The following is a 17,734-nucleotide window of genomic DNA, read 5'->3' as shown; positions in this document are numbered from 1 at the left end:
ATCCCAGGGTGGGTTAGGTTAGGTTAGGTTAGGGTCTGCTGAAGACGGGTACATCCCAGGGTGGGTTAGGTTAGGTTAGGGTCTGCTGAAGACGGGTACATCCCAGGGTGGGTTAGGTTAGGTTAGGTTAGGGTCTGCTGAAGACGGGTACATCCCAGGGTGGGTTAGGTTAGGTTAGGGTCTGCTGAAGACGGGTACATCCCAGGGTGGGTTAGGTTAGGTTAGGGTCTGCTGAAGACGGGTACATCCCAGGGTGGGTTAGGTTAGGTTTAGGTTAGGGTCTGCTGAAGACGGGTACATCCCAGGGTGGGTTAGGTTAGGTTAGGTTAGGTTTAGGGTCTGCTGAAGACGGGTACATCCCAGGGTGGGTTAGGTTAGGGTTAGGTTAGGGTCTGCTGAAGACGGGTACATCCCAGGGTGGGACGGTAGAATAAGAGGCCTTATCTGTCTTCCAACATGGCTGCCTGTAACTGGGCAACCATTGTTTTCTACATGGTAATGGGAGAGACCATGGTTGCTATGTGCAAAATGAGGGGTTGCTATGATGTATTGACGTATGATAAATATATCAATAGAAAACTATAATTTGGTGTCTCATTACTGGATCTTAGGCCGAAAAATGACAACGTGTTTTGTAGGGGTGGGAATCGCCAGAGACCTCACGATACGATACTATCGCGATACTTGCGTCACGATCGCGATAGTATCGCGATACTAAATATATCACGATACGCTGACTATTAAGAATTTTTTTTAACTTTTTTTTTTATCACATTAAATGTATTACCTTTTTTCAACTGCAAAGTAAAACTTTGTCAACATGTGTTATCTAATAAAATAAAGTTCAGTCTGTTCATCTCACTTCAATAATTTTTTATAGCAGAACATGGTATTTTCTCAAGCAGACAGATGTCAACACTGTAATCTGTGTTGCATGTACCTGACAAACTGAACTGTTTGTATTACAGTCATATTCCAACTTAACTGAATGCACATGTGTGTGTGTGGACTACTGTAGTATTACAGGTATTGAAATGAACAATGCAACTTCCTTATAAATTATTATGAATAATTAAATATCGATACTTGGCGTCCCTGTATCGATACAGTATCGCCACGCAAAGTATCGCGATACTACTACGTATCGATTCCCCCCCCCCCCCACCCCTAGTGTTTTGTGTATTACAGTAAAGCCCGATTCCTGCAGATTTATTTTTTGGACGTTTCAAAAAACGAGCGTTTTTCAAAATGGTATAAAAACGGAAATTAACCGATTAAAAAAAAAAATCCGTTTCGACAATGTTGACTGCAAACAAGTCATTGATAAGCAACGGGCGTATTAGACACATAGCCATAATTTAAGATATAGTTTATGCTTTCGCAAAATGTGCTCGCTCTCTCATTGAATAAAGTGTTGGAATCCCGAGCCAACCACGTGCGCCCCCTGCTGGCACTCAAAGTGTTAAACAAGTCACAGTAGAACAGTAATATCATGCTGTTCCAGTGTTTTACCTGCTCCACAGAAATGAGGCATTATTTCCTTTTTGAAGGTGGTTACCATGGTTACTGGCAGCCACACTGGAAGAAAGAGCAACGACACGAACATTCCATGCAAGGCCTCATTTTCTAGTTGTAAATGTATATATTTTTTGTGTTGTTCAAATCTAAATACATAAATACAACGCAGAGTTGATCCTCCCAAAATGTGATTGTATTTTGTGTGCGTCACAGAAATGGATGGCTTTTACCTGACGACAAAAAGGCCTGATTGCTTTGAGATTTTGACACTGTACAAATAATGCGTCTACCTTGCTTTATTAATTAGGCTTAATCTCTCTCTCTCTCTCTCTCTCTCTCTCTCTCACACACTCCACCTTAGCTATCGCTGACGCGCGCCTGGAGGCTCTTCATGTGACGGGTGTAAATGAAATGAGCACCCAGGATGTGTTTGGGTATTTCAAGGAATACCCCCCTGCACACATTGAATGGATTGATGATGCCACTTGTGAGTAGAACACACACACACACACACACACACACAGCATATATCAACCTTGTTTTCAGGTGCACGTCCATCGATTTACCGTGGGTTTTGATTGGATCTTGTGAGCACAAGGGTCATGGAACTTACTGCGATATCTCTACACCATTTGTCCAGTTTTGGCAAAAACTTGGGAATGATGCATCTTCTATAGCAGCTGGTATTTACCAGATTATTAAACTGGCCCACGGGTGGCGCCACATCCATCCTCACTTTATTAAACTGGCCCACGGGTGGCGCCACATCCATCCTCACTTTATTAAACTGGCCCACGGGTGGCGCCACATCCACCCTCACTTTATTAAACTGGCCCACGGGTGGCGCCACATCCATCCTCACTTTATTAAACTGGCCCACGGGTGGCGCCACATCCATCCTCACTTTATTCACCCATCACTCGGATACACACCATTACACATTTTCCGAGTGTCACGAGATGAGTTTGAGGGGTTGCATTAATCCTTTATCATATATGAATTATAATCTTTGATGCACATTATTTTGTCTTGTGAATAGAGCTGCCGCGGTATTGATATTTTCCTTACCGCACAAATTTGCGAAATATTTCCTACCGCCGCGGTTATTACCGCACAGTGCGCACAAAAAAAAAAAAAACTCTGTTTGTCTCCGTGTGGGGATGCAGGCGGGGCCGCTTGTGTACACTGAAAGCTCCGTGGGCATGTCCGAGGGCTTGCAGCAAGCCAGAGTTTAACACCGTTTCAATCAATCAATAACAACATTAACCAGACTCTCGTTGTGTCTATTGTGCTAAAGCTAACGTTACCTCATTGTGTCTATTCTACCAAGCAACCCGGGTTTAACGTTACCTCTCGTGTATATCTGCTGACGTTAGTATTAGGCTAATAACAACAAACTTAACACATCAGCGATCTTGTTGTGACACTAAACTTTCCGCTCTGTGGTAAATTGGGTTGATGTCGGTTTTGTTTCATCAATAAATGAGGCCGAATACACAGTGAATCCATCCTTTTCTGTTTATTACACTTGGTGCTGTCGCAAACAAATCCTGAATGAAATACATCCTTAGCGAGGCAGTAAAGATGGCGGCTTTCTGTTTTTGTTCAGAGACACCAATGTGTGACGCGTCTCTCTTCTGACCAATCAGTGGTCTGCAATGTTTCACATGACTTTTCTGGTACCACTTCTACCCAATAGGGTCGCTTGGAACCGAGTAGGGTATATCTGCAGAGCCGCAAGTCCAACGTCTGGGCGCTACTTTATTATTATAAAAAAAAATCAGCGGTGATGCGGTATTCAGCCCAACTCTGCGGTGGGCGTGATGCAACAGCGATACCGCGGTAATGCGGTTATCGCGGCAGCTCTACTTGTGAAATAATTAATATCTGAAGTTCATGGCTCCCCTGCAATTATTAATCAAGTTAAATAGCCTGAAAAGGTCAAATAAAAGTCATTCTTTGTTGTCATAGTTCAACTTTCTGTCATGCTTGACCAGGCTGGCGGGTAGCAAATTAGGCATATTTCTGTTTTGTAGAAGCCACAAGTGGAACCAAATGTGGAGAACCCCTTATCTATCAGGGCTATCACTTTTGTTTCTTCCAAATATCGAATTGGTCGAAACTGGCAAATTGTTAACTGATCGAACCGTAATGGCGCGATCGAATTCAAAATTGATATTAATTAGAGCTGGGCAGTTAACGGCGTTAACGTGCTGCGTTAACGCGAGACTAGTATTGCGCGATAATATAATTGACGCTGTTAATCTTTTTCTCAACGTTGGGTCTGTATTGTCCTTAAATACTTGCCGTAGTTCCCAGCTGTGGTACCAGGAAGTGATTGCACTACCGGAGCTGTAGTCAGAATAATGTGTTAAACTAAAGTAGTGGTCCGGTAATCATTGTTATAATAATAAATAATAATAATGGATTGGATTTATATAGCGCTCTTCTCTGACTCAGAGCGCTTCACAGAGTCCATTATTCGTTCATACACAGTCATCCCGGTGGTGGTAAGCTACAATTGCAGCCAGAGCTGCCCTGAGGCAGACTCCCGGAAGCGTGGCGAATAATCATCGCCTACGGCCCCTCCGACCACCACCAACATTCATTCACATGCATACACATTCATACGAGGCAAGTAGGTTAAGTGTCTTGCCCAAGGACACAACGGCAGTGGGATGGACATGGGCTTGAGCGGGATTCGAACCACCAACCCAGGTTATACAGGTGAGGTTAAGAAGTCCTCAGGATATAACACAATTCAGCGATGAGGACGTCTGAATCTGCGCAATGCAAGAAAGAAGTCCGTTGCGAAAATTTTTGTTTACATTATTAACGTTAGCGAGTTAGCATGTTAGCTCACGTTGATACGGGCGGCACTTGGAAACATCTACAAGAGGAGGAAATCCACTTTACACACTAAAGGAAGGATCGACTGGACTATCGTGAGTGTTTACAACAGAAATGGCTTGGGTTATTGGAAATATTGGACCGTTTGATGACAATGTAGCCCCTTTCGTGACTGTGATGCACGGAGTGAATCCACAGTCACTTGCTCCTCAATAGGAAACCAACCTAGATTTACCCTGAAGGACTGGTTCTGGCCGAGCCGTTCGTTATACAAGAATCACAGAGACGTTTCAAAGGCGATCACAGTTGCACGAGGGTTTCAGACAGAGATACGGGATGGTTTGAAAGCTCTGCGTTGCTAATAATCATTTTAAATAATTTTTATAAACTGCTCAAAACGGCATTATTTCCGCCGTTGGGTGATCACAGCGCATGCGCACCATCCCGTATCTCTGTCCGAAACCCTTGTGCAACTGTGAGTACCTTTGTAATTTATCTGTGATACTTGTATAACGAACGGTTCGGCCAGAACCAGTCCTTCAGGGTAAATCTAGGTTGGTTTCCTATTGAGGAGCAAGTGACTGTGGATTCACTCGGTGCATCACAGTCACGAAAGGGGCTAATGACAATGTGGAGCAATATGAAATGAAAATGGGGGACCCTGATGTAAACAAGACAAACGTCTTTCTCTGGTCTGCATCCCCTTAACAATTGTATGTATTGAGCCGTACTGTATTGTACCCATTCTGCAATCTGTTAAATAACGTTTTCATTCATTCATTCATGGAACTGTTACACTGAGCTTGCACTGAATTTGTTGAGAAACCTGCTTCTGCAGCAGTCTGTGTGTGAGCAACCAGTCGGCAGCATTGTGAATTCAGAGATTCACTAAAAGACACATTGAGAGACAGGTTTGTTTGTGGATTAAGAAATGAAGGTGCACAGAAGAAACTACTGACGGAGTGATTTGACACTGGAGAGAGCTGTCAATATCAGTGTAACAATGTTAATGGCATCAAAGGAAGGGCACAGAAAATTACGATAAATCTGGTTTTAAAAGAAACACTGGAAATTACAAAAAGAAGAGACATGATCATGCTGTTGAACAAGGAGATAGAACAGCTAGTGACTCCTCAGATGAAGAGGAGGATAAATCTCCTCCTCTGGTCATTATTTGGGTAGAACACACCTATTTTGAATGCCTTCGGTAAGACTTTTTTTTTAATTTTTTTTTAGCCAAAAGAAATCCTAGATTAATTCCAGGATTGCAGGTAGATTAATCTAGATTAAAAAATGTAATCTATGCCCAGCTCTAATATTAATAAATGTTCAGGCGCCTTGCTGATGCAAACGATGAAGAATAATTAGTTTGAAAGAAAGATGCCTCGTCCATCATCTGTTAACTCTTTAAAATCGAACTGGATAGTTGATGATAATAATAAGATATTTCACTTCATTAGCTGAAATACTCTAAAGTCTGCTGTAAGCCATTCTCCCTCTCTTGGATTTGAGATGAAACAATGCATTTAAAGATGTGCTTTAAGTGCATAGTTTCAGCTTTCATTTGATCTGGTGTAGGAATTTCAATTTCTATATGTGCCGCCTCCCCTTTTTTAAGGGACTGTTTAGATTTCGATCAGCCAGTATCGCCTCTTCATCTGTTGGCTTGTGTAGTTCTGCATTGTGTTTATCTCTTTGACGTCTTCTCATACTGGCTGTATAATCTTTGTCATTCCCCTTTAATGCAATCCGTAAACCTAAGAATTCGACACTGGACAGCGTAGTACCTTTCTTGGAATTGTTGTTTATTACATAAACAAAAGCCTCAGATGTTACCCATTTCATATTGTCCTTGAAAAGTCTTTGATGGAACAAAATAAATTCATTATTCTATCGTCCTTTCTGCTAGCTGCTTCTGTTAGTCCAATGGTGGTTGAGGCCTCGTCGTTAGCCAAAACCCTTCTTTGTTAGCCGAAGCTAGAGGCATGGGGGGGGGGGGGGGGGGGGGGAGGCTCTAGTCTCTCTCCACGTCTGCTCGTATCAGCCTTGCGTCCTGTTCTAACTCGCATGCGGAAGAAAACTCATTATTATAATCATCATTATCATCTCGGCATAGCAAATGACGGGCCCGCCCCTCTCCTCGTTCCTATGTGACGCGCTGTCTTTGACCACAGCTATTTGACCCAGATCACTACAGAAACAAGTTCAAGTTCTTTAATAGTTGTCATACAGAAGTACAGAATACTTTCATACAAAATGCTTCTTACTGTTACGCTCCAGAGACTGTGCTAGACAAGATAGTATCAAATAACATAATAACATAATATAGCATGAATTTAGAAGAAGAAAATGAGGTCACAGTGTTCGGTATAGACATATGTACAATGTTCTGAGTTACCATATAATATACAATACACAATACTATGCAGTGTACTAATGTACAGTACTATCTAGTGCAAAGCAGAAATGGGATGAGGTACAATTTTAGGTACAATTTACAGTAAGGTGTACGAGTTGTAGTGCAATCCTTCATCCATAAATATAAAGTGTGGGGAGTGGGTGCTACAGTGTGTTTGTTTAAAGTGGGTGTGTGCTATAAAGTGTGTGGAGTGGGTGCTACAGTGTGTTTGTTTAAAGTGAGTATGTGTGTGCTATGTGCGTTTGGTGGTTGTTGTTGTGTAGTGTTCATTCATTGTTCGTTTAGCAGCCTGATGGCCTGGGGATAGAAGCTACTTCTGAGTCTTTCTGTGCTCGCCTTGAGACTCCGGTATCGCTTGCCTGACCGCAGCAGTTCAAAGAGGCAGTTGTTCGGGTGACTGGAGTCTTTAATGATTCTCTTAGCCTTGCCCTTGCAACGCTTGTAGTAAATGTTCTGGAGGGTGGGGAGCCCCCCTCCAATTGTGCGTTCGGCTGCACGTGTCACTCTTTGTAGTCTGCTTCGGTCTTTTGCAGTGCTATTCCCAAACCAGGAGGTGATGTTGCCGGTCAAGATGCTCTCTATTGTACATGAGTAGAAGTTCTTAAGGATCTTCTGGCTGACTTGGAACTTCCTTAGGCGCCTGAGGAAGTAGAGGCGTTGTCGTGCCTTCTTCACCACACTGTTAATGTGTGTGGTCCATGTCAAGTCCTCGGATATGTAGGCTCCGAGGTACTTGAAGCTGTTGACTCTCTCAACCGGTGCCCCGTCGATGCTGAGGGGGCTGTAGTCCTTGACCCCCGACCTCCTGAAGTCCACAATCATCTCCTTTGTTTTGCTGACGTTCAGGGAGAGGCTGTTTTCCTGGCACCATCCCGCCAGGACCTTGACCTCTTCCAGGTAGGCCCTCTCGTCGTTGGCAGAGATCAGGCCCACCACCACTGTGTCGTCAGCAAATTTGACGATTGTATTGCTACTCCGCTGAGCCACACAGTCGTGTGTGTACAGGGAGTAGAGGAGGGGACTCAGAACACAGCCCTGGGGGGCCCCTATGTTGAGGGTGATGGATGAGGAGGTGCAGTTGCCTGCTCTCACCACCTGGGGTCTGCCAGTCAGGAAGTCCAAGACCCACTGGCAGAGGTCATAGCCCAAGCCCAGGTCCCTGAGCTTGGCTATGAGTATGGAGGGGACTATGGTATTGAATGCCGAGCTGTAGTCGATGAATAGCATTCTCACATAGTTCCCCTGCCTCTTGTCCAGGTGTGATGCTGCTGTGTGCAGCACATGGGATATGGCGTCCTCCGTGGACCTGTTGGGGCGGTATGCAAATTGCAGGGGCAATGTTGATATTAACTTGCCCCAAACAAACGCTGTGGTTATCAGCTGGTGATGACAACGGCACAGCCTCATCTGCAGGTTGTTAATCAGCTCCTACCGCACACTAAACGTCCAACGCCTGTCTGCACTTTCAACCCTTATCCGTGGAGACACACTGCCTGCTGACACACTCTCTCTCTCTGCTTCTGTGTTGCTCTCAGGTGGCTATAAGCAGTGCTGTCATCCACCTACATTATATACATTTAGTTTACATTATATGCACTGAAAAACCTCGAGATCCTTCAGGACCAAAAGTAATTGAACAATTGGCTGCTCGGCTGATCCATGGCCAGCTGTGCGTTATTCCTTTACAAGGAGCCGATAAAAGGTCATGAGTTCAGAGTTTTTCTTTTCAGAGTTTTTCTTTGCCACATGGAATCATACAATCAGAGTTTCTTCATTACACAATCATAAATAACATTCCATGGACAAAAGGAGCAGGAAGAAGAATAAATCTTATAGTTACTAGTTCATTTCAAGTGTGATGGTATTTGCATTTGGAATCTGTTGTCAACTCTCAATACGAGGTCCAAAGAGCTGTCTGTATCAGTGAAGCAAGCCATCATTAGGCGGAAAAACCCAAACAAACTCATGTATGTCTGGTGAATTAAAACCCCTTCACAACAGTTGGCCAGATCAAGAACACTCTCGAGGAGGTAGGCATATCTGTCCAAGTCAACAATCAAAAGAAGACTTCACCAGAGTCGACACAGGGTTCACCGCAAGATGTAAACCATTGGTGAGCCTCAGAAACAGCCAATGCCAATGGAACTGGTTCCCATGTATTTAATGGTGAAGTGACTGCTGACAAAAACAAAGCAGCAGGATGAATTCTGAAGTGTTTCAGAAACTTTCAGGCAATATTATCTGCTCATATTCAGCCGAAATGCTTCAGGACTCATTGGACGGCGCTTCAGATTCAGATTCAGACAACTTTATTGATCCCGCGTGTCGGCAATTCATATCTGCAGCTTCACCAACAAGCAACAAAGACAAACAAACAACAAAACATCTCAACGACAGTACGGCAAAAAAAAAAAGAGAAACACTCAATGTGATACACAATCCAGCAAGTAAAAGTTAAAAGTTAAAACAGACAACCAAGTGCAAAAGGCTACTTAAAATGACTACCGTCTGTGTTTAAAAGTCTGATAGCCGAGGGGACAAAAGATTTGGCGTAGCGGTTGGTCCTACTTGGTGGGACGTCATAACGGCGGCCAGAAGGCAACGGTGCAGATGGACAATGAATGACCCACCCGAAACATACTGCAAAAGCAACCAAGTTTTTTTTTTAAGGCAAATATGTTGAATTGAATGCAATGGCCAAGTCAATCACCTGACCTGAATCCAATTGAGCATGCGTTTTACTTGCTGAAGACATAACTGAAGGGGAAAATGAGCCCAGAACAAGCAGGAACTGTAGACTGTTGCGGTAGAGGCCTGGCAGAGCGTCCGCGGGGATGAGAGCCAAGTGTCTGGTGACGTCTACGGCTTCCAGACTTCAGGCTGTCATCAACTGCAAAGGATTTGCCAAGTATTAAAAGTGACTTTTTATTTATAGATTGTTAGTTTGTTCAATTACTTTTGGTCCATTAAAAAAAAAAAAAAAAAAAAAAAAGTAGGGTGCACATGTAGAAACTGTTCCTACACTGTTCACCTGATTTGGATGTAAATAGCCTCCGATTAAAGCTGGAAGTCTGCACATCCTGATTCTTTGATTTCAAGTCCATTGTGGGCGTGTACAGAGCCTTGTGGGCGTGTACAGAGCCTTGTGGGCGTGTACAGATCCATTGTGGGCGTGTACAGAGTCCATTGTGGGCGTGTACAGAGTCCATTGTGGGCGTGTACGGAGCCACAATTGTGTTAATGTATAAGTTATGGACCCGATTGTCCCGACTGTCCGCCCACCCCTAAATGTACCAAATATGAATACTTGCCTTGTCAGATTATTTCAAACTACCGGTATTGTCTTTAGTGACTTGGATAAAGTCTGTTGTCAAATTAACTCATTGACCGCCGGGGATTAGTCGGGGCCCGCTCTAGCACTGCCACGCTTTAAAAGATAGGAGTGCATCACCTTGTTTGTAGAGCTATAACTATATTCTATATTATAGCTATGGATACAATACTATGGCACATCACCTATCTATCGTTCAATATGTGAAAAAGAATACATTTTTCCATCCATACGTTCCCGTCTTATACCGTGGTGAATATAAGTATGGGTTTAGAGCGGTCTAGGGTAATTCCCGAAATGCTGAGTTATAGCCCTATACTGCAATTCCACTATAGGCGTTGCCGTTTCTTGCCTGTACGCGCTATTATTCCGAAATCAAATCTATATCATAGGTATTATGTTCCATCATGAATGCATGAAAGGGGGCCTATTCTCAGTCCTTGCCCCACAATGGTGGAATGAACTACCCACCCCAGTTAGGACAGCCGAATCCCGTCCAATCTTTCGCCGTCGACTAAAGACTCACTTCTTCAACCATTATCTGAAATAATAAAAAAAAAAATATATATATAACCCTAACTAACCCTAACTAACCTTACTGTCATGCACTTGTCCTAATAAACTAACCTACACTGTAACACGCAACACTTTGATGAATATTGTTACTCAGCTGATAGAGTTGTGCCCTTCCTGATGATCCATGTAAGTCAGTTAATGACTAAATGTAAATGGGGGGGTCGTTTCTGATTATTTGATTGTCAGTAACGGCATTTGTATTGAACACTAAAAATGCTTATCAGCCCGATCGGTATAAAAGCATTGCAGGATCAAGCTAAAATTTTAGTCAGATCGTCCTTACCTGTGATCGGGAGTATTCCAAAAATAATATTCCAATTGTTTGATCGCCATCTTGTACATCCAATGTCCATTTGGCCCACGGCATAATCCACCACAACATATGGATCGGGGATATTTGACACGCTTCAATGGAACCGGGAGAAGGAAAAATGAAACCGGAGACATTTGGCCATTACACAGGCCAAGATACAAGGTTTCAAAGGGTGCTTGATACCGCCGTCTAGCTGGATGCGGCCGGTATTGCACTTTGGCGACCTCAGACTCATTCCCTATGGTAACACAGAGGTCCCTGGATGAATAATGAATAAAAGGAAAAACGATCAAATAACGAGTATACTCGTTGGCGTTCAACGATTGGCGCCCAATAACGAGTAAACTCGTTGTTGGCGGGGAATGAGTTGAAGGAAAATCCAACATAAAGTGTCTTAAAGGAACACGCCAACATTTTGGGGAGATTAGCTTACGGTCTTCTCCAGAGAGAGACAAGAAGATGGATACCAGTGTCCTCTCTGTGCGTTGAGTAGAAAGCTATCTGGCTGCACGTTAGCCTAGCTTAGCACAATGAATGGAAGCGGACATGGCCGGTTAGCCTTCGGAGAGGTGTTAGTTGGACAATGCCTAGGCTAACCGGCACTGTCTGCTTCCATGCATTGGAAAATATTCCAAATCCCACCTGATATTGAAACGATGGTGGACCCCACACACAACGCCTCATTTCACCCATTTCTTTCATTCATTAGAACGCACGCATTGAGACGATTTTGCCAAAACTGAGCACCATGCACTTACACTCTGAACTTAGAATCCCGCAAGCACTGCAGGGCTTGATATTACACTGATATTACACTGATATTACACTGATATTACACTGATATTACACTGATATTACACTGCCTCCCACCGAATGCAGGTCGAATTTGGCAAAAAAAGAAAAGTGGCATTTTGAAATGTACACACTGCCCGCTCTGTCCATTTGGAGAAAAGGGAGAAAACATTTTGGCAAGTTGCCTCAAACCTTGCCAGGAAAATGCTTAATTGTATCATGCAGTCCACCTGTATGGAAGCATCTGCGTTTGTTATGTTTCTCCACTCATTTATTCAGGGTTTTCCTTTAATTTGTCACCCGTCTGTACTCTTGTTTGTCGTCACTGAAATGGCTTCAGGTGTTACCAAAGTGTCTTTCTTGATGATTCCACAGATTAAGATTCTTCTCTAGTTCCGGGGAGACGTCTGTTCATATTCATACAGATTAAAATGTCCCAAGACTCTGCACTCGCATGCACTCCGTTTTAGGGTGGATCTTCCTTTTGTAGCGTACACTGACTGTAGTGACGTACGTGACGTGGTGATTGTCTCCCAGGTAACGTGGTGTGGCTGGATGAGGTCACTTCCTCCCGGGCTCTGATAAACATGGGCCGCATGGCCGACGCCACCGAGGCGGTCGCCGTGGAGACGGAGGACGTCACCCAGCAGCCTGGCGAGCCCACGGAGCGGAAGACGGGTGAGTCTCTAGTCCTGACGTGTAAACCATCCATGTGTCCAGCTGCAGAGCTCCATAATGTATGGATTATATACACGTTACTGCGCCCGTCACCATGACTACTTTTGATATATTGTCACAGAAATAATTGTGATAAACAACATTATTGTTTATCACAACATGAATAGTAGTTCCTACGCTCTGGGGCTGGTTCCAACATGAAGTGTAGTTCCTACGCTCTGGGGCTTGTTCCAACATGAAGTGTAGTTCCTACGCTCTGGGGCTTGTTCCAACATGAAGTGTAGTTCCTACGCTCTGGGGCTGGTTCCAACATGAAGTGTAGTTCCTACGCTCTGGGGCTTGTTCCAACATGAAGTGTAGTTCCTACGCTCTGGGGCTTGTTCCAACATGAAGTGTAGTTCCTACGCTCTGGGGCTTGTTCCAACATGAAGTGTAGTTCCTACGCTCTGGGGCTTGTTCCAACATGAAGTGTAGTTCCTACGCTCTGGGGCTGGTTCCAACATGAAGTGTAGTTCCTACGCTCTGGGGCTTGTTCCAACATGAAGTGTAGTTCCTACGCTCTGGGGCTTGTTCCAACATGAAGTGTAGTTCCTACGCTCTGGGGCTTGTTCCAACATGAAGTGTAGTTCCTACGCTCTGGGGCTTGTTCCAACATGAATAGTAGTTCCTACGCTCTGGGGCTTGTTCCAACATGAAGTGTAGTTCCTACGCTCTGGGGCTTGTTCCAACATGAAGTGTAGTTCCTACGCTCTGGGGCTTGTTCCAACATGAAGTGTAGTTCCTACGCTCTGGGGCTTGTTCCAACATGAAGTGTAGTTCCTACGCTCTGGGGCTTGTTCCAACATGAAGTGTAGTTCCTACGCTCTGGGGCTGGTTCCAACATGAAGTGTAGTTCCTACGTTCTGGGGCTTGTTCCAACATGAAGTGTAGTTCCTACGCTCTGGGGCTTGTTCCAACATGAAGTGTAGTTCCTAGTAGGGGGCGACAGTGGCTCGGGAGGTAGAGCAGTGGCCTGGTAATCCGGAGGTTCCCAGTTCGATTCCCGGGCAGCATGTCCTTGAGCAAGACACTTAACCCCTAACTGTGTGTGAGTGAATGTTGTACAGTTTGTCCCCGAATGAAACCTTTTTAACCTGAAATATGAACTAATGGTCTTTATTGGGTTTGTCTTAGTTTGTGAGAGCCGTGGTTCTGATGACGACGACGACGACGATGATGAAGAAGAAGAGGGTCAGGTTGATGAGCGTGAAGAAGAAACTCCAAAGGAAAAGACCAGCGAGGAGAGTGAGGGCAAAACCAGCGACAGTGAAGGAGAGACGGTGAAGAAAACGGAACCTGAGAACACCACCCAGGTAGAGGAGGCTGTGTATCCTGTCTGCAACGTTCTCCAGAACATGTTACTGTACTGCTAGATTCATAAAGCATGTCACTGTCCTGTACACAGTAATAATGCACCTTTTTCCTCTTGTATATCCATCAATATTTGTCTTTGGTGTCTCTATGTATTATGTGTGTCCTGTGCCATGTTATTTGTATGGTGACCTCACAGAAATAATTAGTATCGTATGATGATGATGATGATTATAATAATATAAACTAATAAAAGAGTTGCTTAGCTTGCCAACTTGTGGCATTAGCCTTTTTCTGCTGAATGTTATAGTTCTCTTTAATGTGACACTGTTGTGATACTACTTGGTGCCGTGATACTCAAAGTCGAGTAGAGTATTTTATGGTCAAATGATTTTTATAACGACCGTACTATCGGAGAATTTAGTAAATGAATCTGTCCAACGTTTCCTGACCGCATTGCGTTGTGTTGCTTCCAGATGGATCGTCTGTCGGAGGCGGAGCGGGAGTCTCTGTTACGGAACGACCCGCGGCCCGTCGTCAAACCCTTCAAGGGCAACAAGCTTGTCCTGCGCTTTGCCACTCACGGTAGGGGTTAGGGTTAGGCTTTGCCACTCACGGTAGGGGAAAGGGTTAGTCTTTGCCACTCACGGTAGGGGTTAGGGTTAGGCTTTGCCACTCACGGTAGAGGAAAGGGTTAGTCTTTGCCACTCACGGTAGGGGTTAGGGTTAGGCTTTGCCACTCACGGTAGAGGAAAGGGTTAGTCTTTGCCACTCACGGTAGGGGAAAGGGTTAGTCTTTGCCACTCACGGTAGGGGAAAGGGTTAGGGTTTGCCACTCACGGTAGAGGAAAGGGTTAGGCTTTGCCACTCACGGTAGGGGTTAGGGTTAGGGTTTGCCACTCACGGTAGAGGAAAGGGTTAGTCTTTGCCACTCACGGTAGGGGAAAGGGTTAGGCTTTGCCACTCACGGTAGGGGAAAGGGTTAGGCTTTGCCACTCACGGTAGGGGTTAGGGTTAGCGTTTGCCACTCACGGTAGAGGAAAGGGTTAGGCTTTGCCACTCACGGTAGGGGTTAGGGTTTGCCACTCACGGTAGAGGAAAGGGTTAGTCTTTGCCACTCACGGTAGAGGAAAGGGTTAGTCTTTGCCACTCACGGTAGGGGAAAGGGTTAGTCTTTGCCACTCACGGTAGAGGAAAGGGTTAGTCTTTGCCACTCACGGTAGAGGAAAGGGTTAGTCTTTGCCACTCACGGTAGAGGAAAGGGTTAGTCTTTGCCACTCACGGTAGAGGAAAGGGTTAGTCTTTGCCACTCACGGTAGAGGAAAGGGTTAGGGTTTGCCACTCACGGTAGGGGTTAGGGTTAGGCTTTGCCACTCACGGTAGAGGAAAGGGTTAGTCTTTGCCACTCACGGTAGAGGAAAGGGTTAGGGTTTGCCACTCACGGTAGGGGTTAGGGTTAGGCTTTGCCACTCACGGTAGGGGTTAGGGTTAGGGTTTGCCACTCACGGTAGAGGAAAGGGTTAGGCTTTGCCACTCACGGTAGAGGAAAGGGTTAGTCTTTGCCACTCACGGTAGAGGAAAGGGTTAGTCTTTGCCACTCACGGTAGAGGAAAGGGTTAGGGTTTGCCACTCACGGTAGAGGAAAGGGTTAGTCTTTGCCACTCACGGTAGAGGAAAGGGTTAGGGTTTGCCACTCACGGTAGGGGTTAGGGTTAGGCTTTGCCACTCACGGTAGAGGAAAGGGTTAGTCTTTGCCACTCACGGTAGAGGAAAGGGTTAGTCTTTGCCACTCACGGTAGGGGTTAGGGTTAGGCTTTGCCACTCACGGTAGAGGAAAGGGTTAGTCTTTGCCACTCACGGTAGAGGAAAGGGTTAGTCTTTGCCACTCACGGTAGAGGAAAGGGTTAGGGTTTGCCACTCACGGTAGGGGTTAGGGTTAGGGTTTGCCACTCACGGTAGAGGAAAGGGTTAGGCTTTGCCACTCACGGTAGGGGAAAGGGTTAGGGTTTGCCACTCACGGTAGGGGTTAGGGTTAGGCTTTGCCACTCACGGTAGAGGAAAGGGTTAGTCTTTGCCACTCACGGTAGGGGTTAGTCTTTGCCACTCACGGTAGGGGTTAGGGTTTGCCACTCACGGTAGGGGAAAGGGTTAGGGTTTGCCACTCACGGTAGGGGTTATGGTTAGGGTTTGCCACTCACGGTAGGGGAAAGGGTTAGGGTTTGCCACTCACGGTAGGGTATGGTTAGGGTTTGCCACTCACGGTAGGGGAAAGCACACGTAGGGGAAATGAAAGTGGTCCAAGGATTCAGAAGCCCCTTTCAGACATGCACTGGACCCCTGGTCTTAACCGCACACTGCTGCTGTATGCTAATTAACACATTGGTTGCCAGCAGGGGGTGCGCGATTTATCGCTTGGATGCCACCACTCTAATCAATGAGAGGACGAGCACATTTTTGTGAACTCATAAACTATATCTTAAATTATGGCTATGTGTCTAATACGCCCGTCGCTTATCAATGACTTGCTTGCAGTCGACATGTACGAAACGGATTGTTTTTTCATCAGTACATTTCCAGTTTTATACCGTTTTGAATACGAGTATAGTTTTGAAGATTTCTAGTGATTCCAGAAAAATCCGCGAAAATAGCTCTTTAGTGGAATACACAAAACACGTTGTCATTTTTCGGCCTATTTATGAATCGTTTTCAAATAAACGCTCGATTATCGATAGTATGTGTGTACTTATGCACGCTAGAGAAGCGAGCTGAAAAATCTATTATCTATGCCCGGCCTGGCGCTAACGTTACGCACGCACACACACACACACACACACATACACACATAGGAGACACGCTGTGAAAAAAAAACTCTTGATTAACCCAATACTGGTAAAATAAAGTCCTTACCTCACATCAGATGTTCTGCAAAAAGATTAATCCAATTCCTGATCGCCATTCCAAATATCGATCGCGTTTATTGATCCAACGTTATACCTCGAAACACATAATCGACGCTTCTTCCAGTTCCCTCAGTGGATGCAATAGTCTCGGGTTACATGCCTCAGAAGTAAAATGTGGTAGCCCGGAGTTTTCTTTTCTGATGCATTCCCATCGACTCCATTCCAATGGGTGCAATACCATCCGGGAGACGATAGGGGGCGGTAGTTGCCCTTTTCGAGATCAAGAGCCAGTCCCAGTGATGACGTGCGGCTGGATGGATGAAAAATGAATGGATATCTCTACTAAAAGAAATAACGATTAAATAACGAGATTTCTCGTCGTTGGCGCTTGGATTATTACATTTATAGAAATTAGATTATGTTTTGCCAACAAGTTGATGATGAAACTTTTTGGTGAAACGCGTATTATGACTTGTTTAGGACTCGAAACTTAAAGGTTAGGACTTGGGACTCGACTTGGGACTTGTCAGTCTTGACTTGGGACTCGACTCGGGACTTGAGTGCCAAGACTTGCGACTGACTTGAGACTTGCAAAACAATGACTTGGTCCCACCTCTGGTTAATGGGGATGGGCAAAGCTCACAAAATTACTATTCGGTAGTCATTAGGAACTTCGTTTTTTACTTAGTGAATAGTGAACACGACGTAATCGATCATAATCCCCTCGATACACTACACGGTGTAGGTGCCGGAAAATATATTTTGATATTCACATAAACATAGATTTTTTTATAATTTAAAGACTATTTGAATGTTTCGAAAATGTACTAATTATTCCTTAATCTGCATAATTACAGCCCGCCCCCGTGTCCCAACACAAGCAGATCAGTGTCCCCAGTATTCACACGGCAGGCGTGTTGATGACTACAGATAATGACTGTGTTGATGACTACAGACGCTCCGTACATAATGACTGTGTTGATGACTACAGACGCTCCGTACATAAT

The 17,734-nt window shown here is 44.8% G+C and overlaps 1 protein-coding gene across 1 annotated transcript in view; it reads left to right on the top strand.

The window, feature by feature from the left end:
• The window catches only part of ncbp3 (nuclear cap binding subunit 3), a gene marked incomplete at its 3' end in the record, with an annotated part of 72,713 nt that overhangs the window by 10,663 nt on the left and 44,316 nt on the right, over window positions 1-17,734 (top strand). The window contains exons 4-7 of the mRNA XM_084339463.1: window positions 1,880-2,005; window positions 12,337-12,477; window positions 13,651-13,829; window positions 14,304-14,412. Coding sequence (XP_084195589.1) covers window positions 1,880-2,005; window positions 12,337-12,477; window positions 13,651-13,829; window positions 14,304-14,412 — 555 coding nt within the window. The remainder of the gene's footprint in view (window positions 1-1,879; window positions 2,006-12,336; window positions 12,478-13,650; window positions 13,830-14,303; window positions 14,413-17,734) is intronic.

Source organism: Notolepis coatsorum (assembly GCF_963971535.1).
Source record: "Notolepis coatsorum genome assembly, contig: SCAFFOLD_150, whole genome shotgun sequence".
Classification (NCBI taxonomy): domain Eukaryota; kingdom Metazoa; phylum Chordata; class Actinopteri; order Aulopiformes; family Paralepididae; genus Notolepis; species Notolepis coatsorum.
Note: the sequence above shows the minus strand (reverse complement) of the source record. Positions and strands in the feature narration are given on the sequence as shown.